This window comes from Solanum dulcamara, chromosome 3 (genome assembly GCF_947179165.1).
Source record: "Solanum dulcamara chromosome 3, daSolDulc1.2, whole genome shotgun sequence".
Taxonomy (NCBI): Eukaryota; Viridiplantae; Streptophyta; class Magnoliopsida; order Solanales; family Solanaceae; genus Solanum; species Solanum dulcamara.
Genome location: NC_077239.1, coordinates 4,471,890 through 4,494,702, shown reverse-complemented (window position 1 = coordinate 4,494,702; position 22,813 = coordinate 4,471,890). Strand labels below are relative to the sequence as shown.

Below are 22,813 nucleotides of genomic sequence, written 5' to 3'. Positions count from 1 at the left end.
AGTACAGAATTCAAGAACTCTTTTACCAACATATTGATATAGTATACAAATAAATCGACATATAGTCTAATTTCTTAATATATTTTTAAGTTTTAATTAAAATTTATATAGTTTAATTCTCAACAAATTAAAACCTGAGATAAAAAATAAAGACGATATAAAAATTTCAAGTCTATGAATTTAAAATTTTAAATCTTCTGATTTATATATATTTATAAATTAATAATAAAATATCAAAAATATTGAATTGCATGGAATTCGAGGTGTAATATAACAGAACCTCGGAGTTTGGGAATGGATGAATTTTTGTTTGTGGGCATATTTTTGGATTTCGAGTCTTTTAAGAAACCTTGTTGTCCCACTGTTTGTCTTACCTTCTTTGACTATCTTCTTATCATTGTTTTTTTTACCAAATTTGTCTGAATTATTATTAATTATTATGGAATCATTTACTCATCCCCCAAGAATCTTTATTACATTGGACTGGCTTCATGATGTTTCTGTTATCATTAAGGGAATTATATATAGCAAATGATCAAGTCATACATAGTACATAAGTTTGTGGGGGACAATGATCATATATAATTACCATGTTCTAGGTAGATTTTCCTAATATAAAGTAATAGCCTAAACTAGCTCTATGTTGTTATTACCAAATAGAAGTGAAAATGTTATCTGAACGAATCGTCTGGTCTAAGATATAAAATATAATAATCTTAAAAATAAAATATAGGATTATTTTATTTTATATTTGGTTAGATGTATTAGACTGTCTAGAATTATTTATCTCACCATTTATATTTTAGTGATAAGATAAATTATTCTATATATATTATGGAATAACTTATCCAAGGATAACTTATTCCGAGATAATTATAACTTATCCCAGAATAATTAATCTCGAAATAACTTGTTCCAAAAAAAGGCCCTAATAGTATAAGTTTGCACATAAGTTTGAATGACATGAAGGATGTATATACAAAGAGTTCTGGCTTAACACCTAAAAAGTTTTTTGAACTTGTCGATATATTTTATTTAGATGTTCGAATTAAGAATACATGTTTCAGTTTAATATTTCAATTTTGAATAAAGTATTTCAATTAGACACTTTCGATTTAAATTTTGATTTTTTTTTGAATACTTATATTTGTCTATTAAGTAATTTAGTTAATCATATTAAATATGTCATCAATCTCTTTAAATTATACGCATCATCTTCAACTTGAAAATATCTGAAAATTTACTGATTGAGGTGATCAGGTGAATGAGCATAATTTAAAAAATAACATATTTTATATAGTTAATTTAATTAATTATTTGTTATAGCAAGTTACTAATATATTATTCTTGGAGGTTGATTTCTTTCTCAAGGTTTTATTAGGACAAATTCTTCTGTTTTCTTTACAATTTCATATGTCTTGCCCTCCCTAAATAAATAATATATTCTTTAAATTGCTTAATAAGTTGAATATTCCAGATTTTATTTTCTCTAATTACCACCATACACTCATGAAATAGATATACTTTTGACATTTTCCTTTGCAAAAAGAGGCACGTGGATGAGATCTGGAGCAATTTAAATAGACTTGAGAACTACAAAATTCATGCCCCGTGTCTCAATTTACGTGACATACTTTTTTTTAGTTAGTCTTAAAAAATAATATTTTTTAATATTTTATAACAATTTAACTTTAAAGTATTTATTTTATCCTTAATAAAATAATTTATAGTCATATAAACATTTATGATTTGTATTAGATTACAAATTCTAAAAAAATTTCTTTTTTTCTTTTTAAATTTCGTATTAAATTTAAAAAATCACGTAAATTAAAACGAAAGGAATATAAATTATCTATTGTATATAGCTGGGCAGCTGGAAGCAACTGAATCTCCAGAAAGTTGCTTCTTAGAATTCTTTTTTTTCCTTTCCATTTCAGTTCATATCTTACATCCATTATAAAAACATATAATATATATACTATAATAATATATTTAAATAGCAGAATAAAATGAAGTGACTAGCATGCACCAATCAAACAGAATAATAATAATAATATTTAAGAATCATCATCATATCATGAAGTGGCAAAAGCTTACACACCGACGCGTTTTTGACAATATACTTACTACTAATCTACAATATAATGTCCTATAAATTAGTAAATATATGGAGGAGAATTCAGAATTTCGATTATGTGGATTCCTACATTATCTTTATATTAATATTTTCTTTGTTTATATTATATGACTTATATTAACTTGATAAACTATTTAAATTAAAAGTGTATTTTTACCATAGTAATGATGTTTTGCAATTATAAATTTGGCTATCACTAATATTTTATGTAGTTATTTAATGCTAAGAGCTTGTTTGATACGAGTGATAAGAGATAATTAATTCTAAAATTAATTTTAGGATGAGTTTATGTTTAAAACTCCCATGTTTGATTGATATAAACTCGCGGAGTAACTTATCTCAGAATTAGTTATTCTGAGAATGTATTGTTATGCACATAGTAAATTTCAAGTAGAAATATCTTAAAGGAAAAAAATTGTATTCAAATGATGCACATCAGTTATGATCATAACTTCACGAGAAAAGGCTATTGCTGGTTGTATTTTTTTTACATTTATATTCTTGCTAAATTTGCATACTTTTATTAATAACGATTAAATAAAATTTAAACATAAAATTTCAGTATAAATATAGAATAGCACCTCACTAGAGTAGCCGTTAAACTTTGAGACAAACACCACCACTATAGTCTGTAAAAAGATTCAAGTGTACACTGATTGACATGTATAAAAGAATTTGTTACCCTATTAAATCATTAATAATTAGATATAGCTGCCCGTAATTTGTGGAATTAATAATCCCGAAATATAAGGCAGCTAATTAATTAAACCTTATATTGCCATTATAATTCTATATTTTAAGTTGCAGTTTGAATATTAAAGTGGGAAAATTACAACATCGAAATTGGTCTATCATGACATGCATTTATTAATTAAGTTTCATCCAAATTCAATTACCAAGTAAGATTTTTTAATCATGTAAATATCTGAACAACATTGCTTCAGACCATGGATCATTAATTCATTTATAACAAATAAAAGATTTTGCGATAATTATTTATCACCAATAATATAATTGCCCCTAAAATATGCGACAATTATTTAGCACCAATAATATAATTCCCGCTAAAATAGAATCTATTGTCACAAAATGTCTTATTTGTTGTAGTATTTCTAGATAATAAACATTTAGCATTATCTAAATCCTCATGAAAAGATTCATAATTTGGATAAATTAATTAACTTGGATCAAACCAAGCAATAATAAATCCAATTAAGAAGAAAATATTGTAGTAATGAGAGAAGGAAGAAATTAAACAATATATCACCATATGAAATAATACATAATATTGAAAATACAAAAATTCCGTAAAATTAAAACATGAAGATGATATACCATTAGAAATGTTAGCCATATGATCACCCTTTACAGCCCAACACCTAGATACCAATTACATTGAAAATTAGATCTTCATGTCTAAACAAAAGCTACTGCAAAAACAACTCAAAAAAAAAAGTACACTCCAAACATGTTCTAAATAAAACACTTAGAAAAAGAAAAAAGAACTAGCAAATCTAGGGTTTTCAGACGATGAATCAATCTTTTGTTCCCAATTTTCGAGTTAATTCCATCTTCACTAGAAGCTTTTGTTGATAGTATATATCGACTAGTGAGACAATTCATATCACCAGCTAAGACCTCTGAATGACCATTCAGTGATAGAAAAGATAGTATAAGCTTCGCCTCGAATTTCAATAATTATAAGGCATTACTAGTGGAAGAAGAACTAAAACTAGCTGAAAGATCACTCCAAGCACTAGCATTAGTATTCCAATTTTCATTATTTCCTTGTATTCCCAACAATTGCCTTGACAAAGCTGATTGATCTTGATTATTATTGTTATTGTTGTTGTCTTCCATCTTCACCGAAGCCATTTGATTTAGCATGGAGGTTGAGATTTTTGGCCTGCTAATTTGACTCGTACTCTCACCACCAAGGAATTGTACTGCCTCGTGCACACCCCCTTGAAAGGGGTAAGAAGAAGGTGAATTAGTCGGATCAAATCCACCTAAGAAATTAGGGAATTGTTGTTGCATCCTCCAATGTTCAAGGTTTCCACTTGATAAAAGCGAAGCAACACCAACATCAGCACCAGCACCAGCACCAAGCAAATTGTTGTTGTTATTAACCATCATGCCTTCAGTGGACCCACCTAATACGTTACCACAACTTGTAGAAAAATTCAAGTTCATGTGGTTACTTGGAGTAAAATGGTGGTAGTGATGATGATCAGAACTAAATTGACCTAATGGAGACATGAAACGAAGAGGCGGAATTTGAGGGTTCATAAGCCCTAACAAACTAGCCGCTGATGTTGGACCAGAAAAACTGTTACTATGAGATGAAATTGTACTTGTAGAACCCGAATTGTTAGTACCTTGACGACCATCAGTACTAGTACTGGAAGCCGGAGATTTTGAATTGTTATTACTGTTATTGTTGCTGCTCTTGTTGCTGTTATTGCTTCTTTTGTTCCTCCTACAACCCCCACCCACGGGGACACTCCTCAGAGCGCCACCTCTAGTCCAATACCTGTCGAAAAAAATACTCTCAATCAATCATTTTTCATGTAAAAACTAATAATATAATCAACTTAGGTATTTTTCGTATAAGTTAATAAATTGAACATTCAACTCGTCTAGCTAGTACATATATTATCATATGTATTTTTCTTTATAGGAAATTTATTATTTATTACCTTTTACAAGCCTTGCAAAAGTGTCTAGGCTGAGAGAGACTATAGTTGTTGAAGTAACAAAACTTGGTATTTGTTGAATCACATCTAGGGCATTTTAGGGCTGTTTCAGGCATAGGTATGTTAGCCATCCGGGCTCGATCAGCCATCGAGCCTGGCCTGATAGAACCTGCACCACCACCTCCATGAGGTTGTGGGGGTACTATTACTGGAGAAGGTGGTAGTACTGGAGGCGGTGGTGCAGATGTGAGTTGTTGATGATGATGATGATTTTGGATAGTACTTCCACTTTGCTGAAAAAAAAAGAAAATTGAGAATAATTATCTTTAAGTATATACAAGAAATTTAAAGATGAAAAAAAAGGAAGAATGTTTTAAAATAATTAGAAAAGTTGAGAAGAATATTATCTTTAATACTTTTTTGGCAAAGAAACCATTGATGTATAGAAGCATAAAAAAAATTAAATTAAATAAATACAAAACATACTTGTTGCCAGTTGGCTGGATCAAGATAAGCTGGAATTGAAGAAAAATTCATAGCAAATTCTTGAATATGATCTATAAAAATTCTCTTTTGTAAAGTTTTTTGTTAGTGGAGAATCACATCAAAAATTGAAGGTGAAGAGAATGAAGTAGTCTTCAATTTTGCCAAAGGGAAAGGAAGAAAGATAAAAGGAAAGTAGAGAGGAATATTTGATGAGAATAATAATGGAGCTCAAATAAAGTGGAAGGCTTTATGGTAGTAGCATATATATACTACTACACATAATTACAAGTTATTTAATTTTGGGTCCTATAGTTTGTTCTTACTCTTAAGTCCCATTTTTTTGTATTTTTTTTGTTCACTTTTTAGTAGTTCGAGAGAGAAGGGGTGGGGGGGGGGGGGAGATGGGGGTGGTAGTAGTAGTAATATCTTTACTTTCTTAACCTTTAAGATTCTTATTAAATTAAAATTAAACTTGTGGAGTTGCACCTCTCACACCCCCACTTTACTTAGTCAAGCAGTTGATCGGTGTACAAAACATCCTGCATTAATGGGTTCAAAAAAAGGTTACAATTCAAAGGGTATCATGTTGATAGACTATTATAATACAAATATTAATAATTGTTTTTATGATTCGAACTCGTGATCGATAAATCATGGAGACAACTTTACTCAGTAATATAGAGAGAGAGTGGAGGAGGTTTCTTTTAGGTTGTGTGTACTGAATTACAATTTGTTTTTGCTTCTGAAATGCTGAATAAATTATTTACCCATATTAAATAACTTTCTTAATACAAATATCAAGTTTGACCTAAAATTATTGTGTTCTGTGAATTTGTAGCTTTAAGACTGGCTTCTCACCTTTATCACTATACTAAATATAACTTCAAGTGGCAATTAATTAACAATAATAACTTAATTATCGTTAAATATATATTTTTAGAAGCAATTACTAGAGGCAATTACTAGTGACAATTATATTTTATCACTCTTTGTAAATGCTCCTAATTAAAATTAAGACAATTAACTAATGTCGATAAAAACTTTAACACTCTTTGTTAATGTGCATATATATGGCCGCTAGAAGCCTTTTATATATATATATAGAGTGTATATATAGACAGAGAGAATACAATGTGGTGGCTGTCATATCTGTCATGCTGCATGCAGGGTAAAGTAGTGTTATTATGGGATACATGTTTGCAACAAGACATATCCATGAGTTAGAGTTAAATGTGTCCCTAATATATATATATATATATAAAAGGGGGGGGGGGGGATAAACAAACTAAGCCAGCTTCAAGATATTAATACTACAATCTATTTTTGCATGAATTTGTACAGAGTTAACTAGCTACTTATATAGGCACATATAATTAGTGCTATATAACTAATTAACTGTATTAGTCAGTTGACTAATTTCTGATGGAAATTAAGGACATCAAATATATACACAAAGTGCTCTCTGGAAATTAAAGTAGGGTTTGCGGTAACATTTTAAAATTAATGCAGGGGACTCAACAATATATATATATATATATATATGGAAAATGACCTAAAATGTCCTCGAACTATTGGAAATGGTACAAAAATGCCCCTCATCCATCTATTGGGCCTAAAATGCCCTTGACATCCACCTTTAGATCCAAAAATGACTTTTTCATTAACGAAAAAGGGCATTTTAAGCCCAATAGATGGATAAGGGGCATTTTTGTACCATTTTTAATAGTTCGAGGGCATTTTAGGCCCTTTTCCGTAATTAAAATTCTATTAAATAAATTTTGATTTATAATTAATTTTAAATAATTAAAAATTATAACCAATAGATGGAAGACATGTGTTTAAAAAAATTATTTAATTAAAATTATTTTAAATAAATTTTGATTTATAATTAATTTTAAATAATTAAATTGTAACCAATAGATGGCCACCACGTAGTTAAAAAAAATTATTTAATTAAAATTTTGTTAAAAAAATTTTGATTTATAATTAATTTTAAATAATTAATTTTGGACCTAAAGATGGATGTTAAGGGCATTTTAGGCTCAATAGATAAATAAAGGGTATTTTTATACCTTTTTCAATAGTTAAAGGGCATTTTAGGCTCTTTTATATATATATATATTCTCTAATTCATTAAGCTTTTTTGACTACATGAACTCTGCCACTAGGATGGGGCTAAAAAAACGTGTGAGAATTTTTTTACCGCTCAAATCTGTAACTTCAAAAGCACCAACAAATGTGCAATTCAATCATTTACATGCATAGATATAATATTACATAAGAGTAATATAGTGTAAGTTTAAGATATATAAAATATTACTAATAATAAAGCCAAATTATGAATTAATTAATTAAAGAAAAGGTCTTTATTAGACAAACATTCTCAAGTATGCTTTCCTCTACCCCACCCCAGCCACCCCCAACACCATACTGCTGTGCATGGCAGTATATAAATAAATAATTAAAACTGTAGGCTTTACCTACCAATATTAGATAATAAAAAAATGTGTAAATGAATATAATAGAAAGAAGGAGCCCACCTTCACATTCTAAAAAAGTGAAAAGAATCAGACATTGTGATAGTTAAGTGTTTATAATTTTCAAAGGTCTCTTGGGCTAAGCAACTTAGCAGTGTGGTAAACACAAAACAGTAATTCACAAAACTTCTTTTAAGAAGAAAAATAAAAAGAAAAAGAAATTCAGTTCTTGTCTTATAAATTTTGAATTTCCTTTCCCATAATTGAGGGTTAGTTTTGACTCATTTTCCTATTTTAAATATGAAAATAATAAAAACTTAATAGTTTAGGGATGTTTTGATCTATCATCTCATTTCAAAATCTAAGTCATTACTTCCTCTGTTTACTTTTATTTATCCAGTATTTTAAAAATATTTTTTTACTTTTACTTCTTATATTTAACACTAATTACTTATTTTCTAAATCATTTTTGAAGACCTAAAATTATACACCAATGAATATGACTATTATGGCACAAAATATTTATATTAATCGTTATTTTTTAAGAGACATAAGTTTTGAACAAATAAAAGTGAACAAAGGAAGTATGAAGCTTAAATAAAGCATATTCCGTCTTTGCAATTTACCCCTTCAATAAGTGTGCAAATCTCTTGACATTTGCCCCCTTTTTTGTTGTTGTTGTTAACAAAACCTTCTAATTAAATAGCATAAAAAATATTTATGCAATCAAGTCATTTTAAAATAATAGTAGGTGATTTTTATTTAATAAAAACTCGTTTATAACTTATTGTAAATGTTACATAACCTTTTATAGCATGTTACTTGCACCTTTTAATCAGAGAGAATTGTAGTAAAAACCTACCAATAAAACTATAACATGTTCCAGTTAAACACCTTAATACATAATAAATTAAAGTGTTTATATTAGACACTTCTGATTAAAATTTTGAAAAAACTTTTATGAATATATCTTTTAATTAAAGAGAGAATTGACGTAAAAACGTACCAATGAAAACTATGACATGTTTCAGTTAAGCAACTCAACACATAATAAATTAAGGTGTTCATATTAGATTCTTCTAATTCAATTTTTGAAAAACCTTTTATGAATGTTCTCAAGCATATATTACATAGATAAGTTAATCACATAAAATCTGACACCTCCTTTAGTTATACAAATCAACCTCAATTTGTATAGGCTTGAGGTTTTACCGTTTTGTTGAAACTAATGTGTATAATTAAGAGATGTGACATATTTTAAGGGGTTAACTTATCAAACATAATAAGCACTTGAGAACCAACCACAAAAGGTTTTAAATTTGAGCTAGAAGTGTCTAATAAGAACACTTATCATATATTTAGGTGCTCAATTGGGACAAACTAAAATCAAAGAGTCTGAATAAAATTTACTGACAAATTTAAGCGGCAGTCGATGTGTCCAAAATAAAACATAAGATACACTAAGTACATTTCTGTTCACCAAAATCTTATACTACCATTTTCCAGAAAAGAACAAAAAACTACCAAGGCATGGTGTCAGCCTATTTGAGTGTTGCAAAATGCAACAAAGATAATTACCAGCTCTTTAACTTCTACATAAACTGTATTAATGCCATGTATGACTATGTATTCTGTAAGGTACAAATACTGTGTGACTAATACTGGAGTCTCTATGTAGATTGACAAAATATCATTTGGGGTGTGTCAATTCCGAAGTTCCAGTAAAATGATCTGCTGCCTTCTGAAGCGACCTCAGGACTAGCTACACGATGAGTGTATTTAGGAAGTTTGAGATACACTTTCACTCTCTAAGAGCTCATAATTGTGCATCAGTTTTAGGACATAAGCATCATCGTGCAAAGAGAAAGGAACGCTGCCAAAGTATCAACAAGAAAAGTCATGTTAAACTTATGTGTAATAATATTCCTGTAAAGAAATCGAACAAGTTTCATTTAAATTGAATCTGCATTTCTACACAACAGATAATGCAGAAATATTGAAAAGGAAAAAAGAATTCTTGACAATGATTATGACAATGATATGCAAATCCTAACCACTTATGGTTGGGAAACAAAAAGTTTGACTTGAGGGGAAAGAGTGTAATGGTACTACTTTCGTCTTGGATTGTCCCGTAGTTTTCTCTATTAACACTTCTCCATACTTTTCATGGTTCTAATAGTTACTAAGTTGCGCGGACTCTTCAATTTCGATGCCACACCTGTGTTGGATTCTCCAAAAATACGCTACTTTTGGAGAATCCGACACGCACCCGCTGAAATTTTTGAAGAGTCCGAGCAACATAGGTTACTAAACAATGTTTAAATTCTTCAAAAAGTCAACTTTACCTTCATTTTTGGACCTACTTTTATCTAAACTCATAAGATATAACTCTTACAATAGTAATCGACTTCAAACCAAATGGGATACCTAAATTGGGATGGAGAGGGTGTACATGGTAATTTACTTAAATAGTCAAAGATGCGGTGATTCATCCCCTTCATCTTCTCATTATCATCTTTCTCCAAATTTAAACTCCTCCTTTGGTAGGTTTCGAAATTCCAATCATCTGATGTCAATAGCCTTTTTGCAACTCTAACCCAATTAGCACAACAATGCAAAAAACGGGTTGTATGATAAAGAGCTGCTTTATTTTGTGGGGTGAATCTATTATCAGCCCTATGAGGATGATAACGAATTCTTACTGTATACAAAATTTTAATCCGCATGCCAAATGATATATATCAGTTGGCCTTTAAAGATGTTCACATACCTGTTGAAGTCAAAGTGGACCAACTGCATATCCTCCGAGATCTCAACTTCAACCGTAGCATGGGAAGCAGTCTATATCAGTATTTTGTGAAAGAGGAAATGAGTCAGAAATTCTGCACATTATAGGCATGTACTCATAGAATTCTCAGAAATTCAAGAGTAGCTTACAGACAATCACATATATTTCCAATAATTATGATGAACAGACTCTCCACTTGTCTTGACGTAATCATGTTAAACTAGTATTAGGTGGATGTTAATATTTCAGACAGAGCCTAAAAAGCTATACTAAAACTTGCTAAACATGGGAAATGTCCATACCAATACTTACAAGCTCTGTACCTGATACATACCCCCCATGCCCATACAAAAGTCCATGCAACGTAGTACCTCCGGTCCAATTTATGTGGAACGATTCCTTTTTAGTCTGTCCCAAAAAGAATGTCACTTTTCTATAATTAGATATAGCTTAACCTTAAACTTCCCTGTTACCCTTACCCTTACTGTTTTAGACCACAAATTTCAAAATTCAAAAAGTCTTCCTTTCTTTTTTTAAACTTTGTGCCTAGTCAAACAGTGTCACATAAATTAGTACAGAGGGAGTAAATAACTAGCTGAGTGAACTGCAAGTAATGTGTCAAACAAGTAGGGTGCTTCCAGTCTTGGAACTCCTACGTTCGAATGGTGGTTCCAACACCAAACACTCACCAATCAGGACTCTTAACTCATGCTTTCTGTGATAGTTCCACATGCTTGTAACAAATTCCACACAACATGCATTTTATGCAAAACTGTTTGCGAAGTTAATACAACAACATACCTAGTGTAATCTCACGAGTGGGGTCTGGGAAGGGTGATATATACATAGCCTTACCCCCGTACCTTGTGAAGGTATTTTGGAAGTTAATAAGAATATTATTTATTTCATATTTCTATGTGAGCTTTGTGGCTCAGTCAAAGAGCTGGACATAATAACACATCATTTGAAAGATAGGGAACAAAATCATTCTCATGAACAGTATGAAAAACAAAAATCAATCAGATTGAACATTATAAAATTCGTTGAAAATCTAAAATGTTTGTCAAAGACTTGAAGGAATTTAACGTGCAACACTACTTATACAAAAAAAGTAAATGAAAAGATATGAGTCAAAATGGCTTAAAAACCTAAGCTGTTTGACAAAATATTTGGACTTTACCGTACAATATCAAAAAACACAAGTAGTAAATCAAAAGGTGAAAGATATAATTAAGGACCATTTACTTTGATCTTTGTGTGATCAAAGCGTCTACCATGTTAATAAGTAGATCCAGTAATTTCGGAGGAAAAGTTAAAGCCTTATACCTGAACAAGTATAAATGGCAAAGAGAATCCTTGTGAAGGGCCATTTGTAGATTTACACGACTGTTCATTCCGCAGCTTAAGATTCTGCAGACTTGCAAGCTTTCCCAAATTGTGCAGAAAGTAAAGATCATTGCAACAACTCAGTTAGGTGTAGTGTTTCTTCAATGTTGATTTGAAGAGCTTATGACAATAGTACGAAAGGAGTAGACAATGAACATACTTGCTCTTCCAAGTCTTTCAGATATGCAGCTTTCTTCCCAATCTTCGCCATTAATTCTGCATGCTGCTTCTGGAGAAGTACAGAATTTTTGTATAATATCATCTAATGACACAGTGAGTCTACACAGAAATGTGGGAATCTGTTGTAACGCAGGCCCACTTCTCAATGAGGCCAAGGAATTAAGCATTCTTATGCATCTAGGATCAGTTACATATAGAGCCCGTTTGGATGGGCTTTAAGTTGGTCAACCTTTTTAGCTTTTGGACGTGTTTGCCTAATGCTAACTTTAAGTCATAAAGTTCTTAAACTCAGTCAAAAATGAAAAGTTAGGATTTCTAACTTTTTTTTTCTAAGTGCTTAAAGTCATTTTCTTTGACCATGGAAATTACTTTTATATCCCTTATATTTTAACTAAATTTCCAAACTACCCTTTTTATAGGATTTCTAACTTTTTTTTTCTAAGTGCTTAAAGTCATTTTCTTTGACCATGGAAATTACTTTTATATCCCTTATATTTTAACTAAATTTCCAAACTACCCTTTTTATTCTTTTAACCCTAAAATTCACTTCATTTTCCTCATTTAAGCACTTTTATCCAAACACTCAACTGCTTATTTATAAAAATAACTTTCAGCACTTCAAAGTTCTAAAAGCACTTCATACATAAAAGTTACTTTTTTTAAGCTCATCCAAACGGGCTCATACACTTTTAGACAGCCATTTTGCTCATCAACACAGTTTAGGCATCTGTCACAATTACTGTTTCACCCTTAGCAACTAAAGCAACCGCTTTCAAACAGCCCAAGATTTCCATCAGCATTTGATCATAAAGCTTAAGCCTTATGCATACAGACAAAAGATAGCGAGAAATGATGATAAAATTTTAAATCTTAAGCTACCTCCTAACCTTCGTTTCCTCCATGTCCCTTGAATCTGAATCAGGAAGGCCCTTCCAGCGGATCTCCTTTCTATCTCTTTCGATAACGTCGAGGGCCATAAGGACATTGAGCGAATCATATACTCGTCTACGTATATTCTTCTCATCTGACTGGAAAGGTTATAAAGCATTATATTCAAATCATAGTAGATGGAGAAAGAAAGAATTGACGTCTTGAGATCTGCACTTAACCTCATTAAGGGGAACTGAGGAACTGCTTTCCATTGCCATTAACTCGGCTATGATTTCGTCTGCAACCTATAAATCAGGAATGATAATCTATATGTCATATGCATATATAACAAGAATCAAAGAAAAGTCACACTAATGTACTTTCAACTGATGTGTTTAGCTGGATCTGACTTAAATATGCTTTTAAATCTCCATGCATATAGAAATGCAGAATAAACTATAAGCTTTGCTAGTCATTGGTCAAGAAATATTTTCACATTAGCAAGGATTGGTATAACAACCCAAGTTGAATTGTGTAAGCGCCTAAAATATCTATGGCGGTACAATGTTTTACTTCTTGTTTAAGATTCAATACCACCATTGCTCTACCCAAAAAAGCAATCTTTCATATGGACTTCCACTTAAGCATGACAAATAATGTTCAATATTGCAACATTTCATTGAACGAGCAATAAATTGATGTTTAATCAGTTTGTCCTTATAGGCTTGTAGCCAATATGCGGCAGAATACAGATACTCAGAGTAAATTCTTAGTTAATAAGTGAAGACAGAAATGCTGTGAAGATTGAGAAGGTGCAACTTATGATGCATAAGATAGATATTTACTAGGTCTACCTTCGTAATCATTTAGTCTAGCAGAATAAAGGATCAAAATTACCTCACTGTATGTGATTCGTCCCTTATCTTCCACCTTCTTACAAACTGCAAATTGACAAGTTAAAAATGAAAAAATCAAAATCGTTATCCAGAACAAAAGGAATTACCCAAAAAAGGGCATAATGTGTAAAACATTAAGCATTCCTTCGATCATCACCGACCCATTATACTGTATTGTCTTAGACCTCCTCCGACAATTTTTGAGCCTTTCTTCAGCTTTGCCGTGTCACTTTACACAATTTCAGAAAAATATATAGGAATCAGAACCTTTTATAGGACTTCATAACCATACAGCAAAATGAAAGAGAAAGAAAAGCATCAGTTAATTGAATCACCTAGTCTGAGCATGCTGATTAACATGCAAAGTTTTGTCATTATTATCTGTTGTAGCTCGGAATGAACCCTTTCCCTCAGAACATCTCCGATTGAATCCTTGAATAGTGCTTGCAGAGGTTTTTCCATCCATCATACAAGCAGATTTCCTTGTGACAAAAAAAGGAGAGAAAAATATATGTCGTCCTCAAGTTAGTACACCAATTTAATACACATACTCCTTCATGTGGATATAAAGGATAAATATATTTAACCCAAACTTGTGTGGGATTGATGAACAGTTGATTGACTAATGCTTTCATAGGTCGACCAGAATAACTCAGTAGTACAATTCTTTGCAAATGTAAGCAAGAAGATATGAAGCAAAAGCCTCAATAACAGCAAAACAATAGTAAAAAGTCAAAGCAAACCCAGTAGGTACTTATACTAAAAGAACAAGTAAGCATAACTCCCCCCTAAACAATAAAACATATTGACGTGGGGAGGAATGTGTATTTACTATTTATATCATCCGTAGTTGCTTGAATCTCGAGACATTCTTTGAACCAATCATATACATTATTGAATTAGGCAGAACTCCCCCTCTTAGAACCGTATATGAGACTTTTATCTCGTTAACTTTTATTTTTTTTTAAAAAAAAAGAGATAATGGCCAAAAACACACCTAAACCATCACTTTTTCGCGAGTTTCACACTACAACTATCAGTTGCTCTCTTTTCCTACCAGAACTATCACCAGTTGTTCCATTTCCCTACCTGAATTATACTCATCTATGTATCTAAACACACCTAGTTGAGTAGACCGTGATAGTTCAGGTAGGAAAAGGAAACAACTGATAGTTAGCCTAATCAGTTTTAAGGTGTATTTTATGGTGATAGTTTAAGTAGAAAAAGGAAACAAGTGATAGTTAGATATAAAACTCGCAAAAAGTGTTTTTTACCATTAACACTTTTTTTTATAAAAATGACAACTTCAGTATCGTCATTTCAATGAAATAGTAAGATTGACAAACTTATGAAACGGTTACTGCATCATAAAATTCTACATTACTACCCAGGAATCCAAAATGCAGAGATTATGTACATTACTAATTAAACAACAAAAAAATTATACAATTTACAAAATAAAGCAATTGAGATATCATAGTACCAAATTTCACAACTGAATTTCAATCTCAAGCAAAAACCCTAGAATAATTTATACAATTTTATTTGGATCCAAAAAAAAGAAATTGGGGAAGAAAGTGAAGAACCTGAAAGTTGAGTGTGTTTGAAGACAAGGATCAATAACAAAACTGAATGGTCGAAAAAGACAATTATTATTAGTACAAGAAAAAGAGCAGAGAGTTTTGACCAAACACGACCTTAAAGTCAAAAGGCTTGTGTTCCCGCTATTTCATTCTCTCTATTGCCTTTTACGGTCTTGTCCCTCGGTGCTTCGGTGAGAAGGTGTGAGAGTTTGACTATGATAAATAACATATTTGTGATGTGTGATTAGACATCACGTACTCGAATGTTGTCTAGTTTTTTTTTTATCGATTATTAATATTACTCTTCTACTATCTTATTTTTAAATTTATTATTACATTTTTTTTTATTTCGATTATCATTGCTTTCTTCATTATTTTCGACATGACTTTTTTATTATTGTATTATTATTTTTTTGATTATGAATAAAGTCTCTCTACCTTCCCAATGTAGGGATAAGGGGGTTGGGTATGTTGTTGTTGTAACCAAGTAACAGACAAAAGGGTTTGATTCACAGCATGCCAAATAACTAAACAAAGCAAAGAGGCAAAAAGAAAAAGAAAATGAAAAGAGAAAAAAGAGATTTTCAAGAGGAAAAAAGGATAGTGTATAATTTATTTACATTGTCTTGACCTGAAATTTTCAGTATCAAGGAGCTTAAGTACAAGTTTCTCTAGGCTTCTTGAGCCTGCTGATGGTTTCACAGCATCTATACTTCCATAAACTATACAAGGATCTTTGCCTAAAGCAGAAGTTCCCACACACCAAGCCCCTGACGAAAACCGGCCATGAGATCTTCTTAAGATGTCCTTGTCAATTTTATCAAGAACTGGATCATCAGTAGCAAAAGTACGAGCAAAGGGGACACCGCTCTGGATCATGTCCTCAAAGTGCTTGAGTGTTAAATTGATAGGATACTGCCTCGGGGGATTATCCCATTTGATGTAATGTAAGTCGTGGTTCACTGTCGTGTTCTGGTAGTCTTTGTGATTGCAGACAATGGTGTGGAAGTAGCCTTCGAGAGAATACAAGAAATTTGTGTAGTACATCAGAAGAGTGCGCGGTAGATTGTCCCAGCCCCAAATACAAAACTCAAGGAATGGCCTTGAGAGCATCACCCATTCAGACCCTGGAAGTGAAAACAAAACAACAAATGACTTTAGGGAAACGTATTTTTTTTTACGAGAAAGGAGCCAACAGTTTAAGGATTGAGCTATATGACTATTTCGGTAGCTTTTACCAACCCCAAAAGCTTAGCTCAAGAAGTAAGAATTGGCCAAAACCATATAAAAAGACTAATTGTAGACAATTTAATATGGGGGCCTTACATAGGTAAACCATGAATTGAGATGGACCTTAGGCCTAACTCAACCCCTAAAGCTAGCTCAAGAGGTGAGGATTGCCCAGGACCATATAAAGAGACCAATTTCTCCTCATCCCACTGATGTGGGACTCAACACATATTCTACCTTCGAATATGATCCTTAATATATATAGTGTTGGAAAGCATAAACAAGTGTCAATTAATCACCAAAAGAACGGCCGTTACTCATCTATGTTACACAATTTTTTGTTGCCACACTATTTTGCTCAGAATTTGGAAGGCATCAAGCATATCATTTTGATACAAAATCATCAAGAGGAAAGCAGATACCTGATCCAGCAAACTCACTCCTAGTTTGATTATATACAGCATTTATGAGAAAACAGTTCAAAAATCAGGTTGATAGCTATCTATTCTCCGAGTCCAAATTCATGTATCCTGATGTCTACATGTGTTTTGCATTAGAAGGTGACAAATAATGGGGTCACAACGGAAGATCAAAAATGGCTAATAAAAAAAGGCATATACCCAAATAAGATGATGGAACGTCTAGTTCCACGACCCCCTACTCAGGCCACCGCACCCCTTCCCCAGTTCCCCTCTCCTCACTGCCGTAAAAAAGGAAGAGTTTTGTTATCCAACTTATGTCAAAGTAATCATTGTCCAACATCTGTTAATTTAACACTAGATACCAGTAGGAAGCATGTTACGCTGCTTCATCATGCCCTTAGAGCTCTGTTGTTGTTTTTTTTGTTTGCCCTTACAATCCTTCATTAGAAACTTATCACTAGCACATTTTTATTATGTTATCTTATGAATAAATGATTACTAATCTTTATTTTATTCCCACTTTCCTTCTCAAAAACAAACCAATTACCTATCAGTGGAGTAGAAAAATAAATGAATCACTACAATGTAGAACACACTTATGCATGCATAAAATATGGTTGTATACGGAAAAGGAAGCAAATCTCGAGCAGTACCCATGAACACCTTGAAAGAAGCAGGAGCAGATCTTTTCTCCTTAGCCCAGAACACGCCAGATTTCTTCAGATGATATAAACCAGGATCTATTATAATAGGCCTCACCCTAGAAAACCTACAAAACATAATAGGTAATGCAAAGTTACTCAACAGCAGTCATCAAAGACCAGATCTGTTTGCCATCAGAAAGAGAGATCCTATGAAACCAGAGTCAAGTGATAGTATTCTCACTCTTTATAACCAATATTACTTGAGTGCTCAAGAAAATTCAGATCCCTAGGCAAGTATGAGAAAATGTGGAGTATATCTGAAACAAAAAGAAAATAGATCAGATGCATAAGGGTAATTGTAACAAACAGATGACTGGAAGCTGGGAATTGCTAAAAATTTGACCACATCAAAAGTAAACAATAGGCAGTGATCATCTTTGGCTAAGACAGAAAAGAAGCCCGAAAATGATAGCAGTAAGAAACGTGGGAAAGCAATAGAATGACCAGATGAAAAACTGATTGAATGTTAGTGCCTTTTTGTTTTCTTCACTAAATAATCGAGGCGAAATAGAACAGAATCAAATTTATTGAAAATGATAAAAATTAGCATTTAACCATAAAAATAACATATGATTTATTTGTATTTATTTGATACAACAATGTATTTCTAACGTTGCGGAGATCAGACATGCAATAACTACTGAACTCATTCAAACTTGTCGAGAGTATAATGTTCCTTACATACACCATACTTGGACATGAACCTCAAGATTACCAAGCTTTAGCAGAAGTTATTATCACTTGTATTAGCATATAAACTAAATTTCTTTTAAAGACTTCACTGTGGTAACAATAAAATTCTCCTAACTGTAACATATTAGGAATAATCAACTGAAGAAAACTATATAAGCATGTGATATAGATTCTTAAACCTTCCAATTAAAAAGTGCAAACATTCAAGTAATTAACTAAATTAATAATATTACTCTCATTTCCCACTCGCTTAAAATAGAGTATTAATTCAATCAAACTTAAGCGAGATATTTCCCAGCCACTTAATTTCTCCTTAGTACTGCATCCACCCAGTATAGCCTAGAAACTTCATATCAACTCCACAGAACATAACTAGGTTGAGCCAATCAAATTAAAATTTTTAGAGTCCTGCTGAGGAGCAGCATTTGGATCAAATTCATTATCATCAGGGCGGACTCAGATATAACTACATCCACTACTCTGTCATTCCAATAAGTAAGGACTTAGTATAAATGTACATACTTCAAACACTTTCGACAATATGTACAATTCTAGCCAAGAACAGTTAGTGCGCTTCAAAACAAACTACATCCTCTGATTATTATTCTTATAAAGAAAACAAAGGGAATAGAGTATGTGTTATCACCTGTATTAAAGTTAGCAAACCGAAAACAATAAGGATGGAAAGAAAAAACAATATCCAAGTCCACAGAATTCACTGTGTGTCTTTAAGGAATTTAATCTCCCGAGGTTATGGATTATTTCCTCCCAGGATAAAATGGATAGACCGCTAAAGAAGTAGCAATACCTCAAACTTCAATAATTCTAACGAACTCAAAAAGCAGCAACGAAATCACACAAAGACACAACTTTCTTTGTAAGAAAATATATGCAGAAGAAGGAGAAATTTTAATGTTGAAAAATGAGAAGAAGTCTCCGTATTTATAGTAAACAAGGGGTGCGAACTCACCTGTTCGAAACAGTCTCATCTGTTTAGAACTGGCATGGTGTCTTTTGGGAAGGAAAATATCTGTTCGGAAGGAATAGGTCCTTTCCGAATCCGCGAATTTCAAATTAATTCTGTTTCGCGTATTAGTTAGTAAATTCTGTAATTTAATTAATTCAAATTAATTCTATGAATTAATTAATTAATAAATAAATAATTCAGCAGATTAATAATTAGTATTAAAGAAAAAGGAAATTAATCAATCACATCATTTGCCGAAGCCGAGCAAGCGACGGCAATGGCGCGTGAGGAAACCCTCTACTTAATCCTTTAAGAGCTAAAGGAAGTGTCTCCTAATATAAGGACAACACTTTTCCTTTCTTCTACCAATAAGGAAGAAATGACTTTTCATTTTCCCTTCACTTGGTTCCCCCACATTTCCCAATTCTTATTTTCCATTCACACATTACTTAAACCCAACAGTATGAAGTCAATCAAAATTAGAGCCCATTTGGATTGGCTTATAAGTTGTTGATATGTTGTTTTCATCTTTTTTGAATGTTTGGCTGGCCAACTTAAAGTCATTTTGTGCTTAAAATGATCCCCAAAAAATAATTGGGTCTGCTTAGATTAGCTTATCTAAAGCAGCTTATAAGCCTGCTTTAAATAAGTTAAGCCAAACAGGCACTTAAGCAAGCTATTTTCCAGCCACTTAACTTCTCCTTACTCCTAACACTCACCATCTATAGAAACTACACTTCCTATCAAGTCCAAACAACAAAGTAGGGTGACCCAATCAATTTAAAATTTTGTGAGTCTGCCCTGATGAGGAACAGCATTTGAATCAAATCAGTATCATTAGGACAGATTCAAGATTTTCAGTCAGTAGGTACAGAGTATCACAACACTAACTTCTCCTTCATGACAATTAGTACAGACTTAGTACAAATATACACATTTCAAACCAACAACAACAAAACATAACATTCAAAAGAGGAGCAATAACAACAACCAACTAATGTGATAACTAAAGCACAGGAAAGAACGAGTAACAAAAGTCGTAACACAGGCAACTACAAGAAAACTGCTACTACTACTGTCTACTGGTATAAACAGAGAAATAGGTACAATGCACCAACCTACCACCAATCCTATCCCGCTAGTAAACGAGACACATTCAACTACCTACTAACTTTCTACCCTAATTCACAACCTTCATAACCTCCTATCTAAGCTCATATCATCGAAAACCCGAGGCTGCCCCAAATATAGTTTTTACACTTCAAACAAATTACAACCTTTCAAAGAAAACAACATGAATTTGGGGGTGGAGGACAGAATCATAGTACTAACCATCTTGAGTCATAAGGGGATAATCAGAGGCACTGAGATTAATAAACCAATCCCATTTCTTAGGCAGCTTCAATAGAATAGCAATGGCATGTAACATAGAAGCCAACATAGTAGGCCCTTTATAGGTAACCAGATCTGATTTACCCACAACCTTAACATTCCCAAAATCCCTAAACACAAATTCCAACTTAACATACTTAGCCAACTCCAATCTCTCACTATCTGAACTCTCCAAATCAAGATGCAACAGATAATAATTCCTTGGATGGTACACTGCCTGAAGCAGCCGTTTCATCTTTACTCCGTCATTTTTAGTACCCGAAATCAAGTAAGCTAATCGAGGCAACTCAGGCAAGATTTCAGCTTTTTCATCAGAAAGAACTGATTTTGATTGTGGGTTTGATGATTTAGGCTTAAATGAGGAAGTGGGGTTGGTTAAAATTAGTGTAAGAAGGAGTATTAGAGCCAAGATTGTGAATACAATAATGGGTGTTGACCATTTTTTATGGTGGATGTATCTAAGGTGAGTTCTTTTCATTGATTCTTTTGGTTTGAAAAAAAAATTCTGTTCTTGATTTTGTGTTACTGTAAAGAGGATTTGTGTTTAGCTTAGATTTGAAGAATTTGAAGAATTTGAAGGGGGAAATGCAGGTTAGAGGTGGAGGTTGGATAGTGACATGTTACCTGTCCCCAATATCTTCCAGGTTTTTTTAACTCATAGATGATTTTTGTTCATTAGAATTTACATTATTTTTTGTTTTAATCGCTGTGCTATATTTACACTTGAGTCAAATATCTTTCGTAAATAATTTTTTTTATTTCTATAAAATAGTCCTAAAATTTACCCATACTCTACACTTTACCAGACTCCATTATTTGGGAGGATACATCTAATTGCATTTCGTACCTAATATCATGTCTCTGAAGTTAGATGGATTTTTACCATATCATCAGATCCAGATGACTTCGTACCTAACTGGTAAAGTTGCTGCCATGTGACCAGGAGGTCACGGGTTCAAGCCTGGAAACAGCCTCTGGCAGAAATGCAAGGTAAGGCTGCGTACAATAGACCCTTGTGGTCGGGCCCTTCCCCGAACCCTGCGCATAGCGGGAGCTTTAGTGCATCGGACTGCCCTTTTTTTTCTCTAAAATAACTTTATATTTGACTTATAATTTCCGCCACATATCATCTTATGATTCGTCCATCTATCACATCTGAATTTCACTTATATACTTATATCAATGTTGAAATAACTTGAAGTGAGATAGAAAATAGGTTCATTAATACTTAAATGTGTGTCTATTGTGTTTACCAAAGAAGCAAAATTCAAGATCCAAAAATTACAACTCTTTTGGTATGTTTGATAATGAGAGAAAATTATTTCTATTAAAAACATATTGATATTTAAGTAAATAATATTATCTCAAAAATAAGGTGGGAAGTGAGGTGGTAAGGGTTGGTTGTAGAAGGTGGTGGTGGTGGTGGATTAAAAGTGGTGTTTGGGAGTGGCGGTGAGGGTACTAAGGACTAGGAGGTAGGATATATGGAGTGTTGAGAGTTAGAACGAAACAATTAATATGAAATGTTACTTATAAACTTTTTTTTCTTTGCTTTTTAAGTTTTTTATTTTTTTAAAAAAGTTATTTTTCTAAAAAAGTGTTTGTCAAAACAATTTAACCAACCAAACCTAAAAAGTATTACCTATAAATTTGAATATACACTGTCTTCTTGACTCTCTCTGTTTCATACTAAGTTTGTATTTTTTATTTTGGTTCATAATAAGTGATGTTTCACAAAATTAAGAAAATATTATTATTATTTTTCTTAAATAAATAAATAAAATTTTACATAATCAAAAAATTATTAAAAAACTACTTCTTTTATAAGGTATTTGATTAAGAAAAAATTAGCAAAAGAATTACCTTTAAAAAATCAATAATTTTCTTACAAAGTGTATTCAAATTT

The 22,813-nt window shown here is 32.1% G+C and overlaps 3 protein-coding genes across 3 annotated transcripts; all 3 read right to left on the bottom strand.

Annotated features, from left to right (window-relative positions):
* Window positions 1–3,425: 3,425 nt before the first annotated feature.
* On the bottom strand, window positions 3,426–5,530 carry LOC129882234 (dof zinc finger protein DOF2.4-like). Its single transcript, XM_055956438.1, has 3 exons — window positions 5,320–5,530; window positions 4,837–5,126; window positions 3,426–4,670 (listed from the first exon to the last, which is right to left on the bottom strand). Exons 1-3 carry the CDS (start codon window positions 5,368–5,370, stop codon window positions 3,836–3,838), a joined length of 1,176 nt encoding a protein of 391 aa, XP_055812413.1. The 5' UTR covers window positions 5,371–5,530; the 3' UTR covers window positions 3,426–3,835.
* A 3,650-nt stretch (window positions 5,531–9,180) lies between these two features.
* LOC129881987 (transcription factor-like protein DPA) lies at window positions 9,181–16,017 on the bottom strand. The gene is made up of 11 exons (XM_055956097.1): window positions 16,013–16,017; window positions 15,503–15,613; window positions 14,252–14,398; window positions 14,078–14,145; window positions 13,918–13,961; window positions 13,260–13,325; window positions 13,038–13,178; window positions 12,131–12,199; window positions 11,911–12,009; window positions 10,567–10,637; window positions 9,181–9,669 (listed from the first exon to the last, which is right to left on the bottom strand). The coding sequence occupies exons 1-11, from the start codon at window positions 16,015–16,017 to the stop codon at window positions 9,576–9,578; spliced, it is 915 nt and encodes a 304-aa protein (XP_055812072.1). The 3' UTR covers window positions 9,181–9,575.
* On the bottom strand, window positions 15,988–21,595 carry LOC129882233 (beta-glucuronosyltransferase GlcAT14C). Its single transcript, XM_055956437.1, has 4 exons — window positions 20,848–21,595; window positions 18,037–18,112; window positions 17,805–17,920; window positions 15,988–16,626 (listed from the first exon to the last, which is right to left on the bottom strand). The coding sequence occupies exons 1-4, from the start codon at window positions 21,383–21,385 to the stop codon at window positions 16,112–16,114; spliced, it is 1,245 nt and encodes a 414-aa protein (XP_055812412.1). The 5' UTR covers window positions 21,386–21,595; the 3' UTR covers window positions 15,988–16,111.
* Window positions 21,596–22,813: the final 1,218 nt, after the last annotated feature.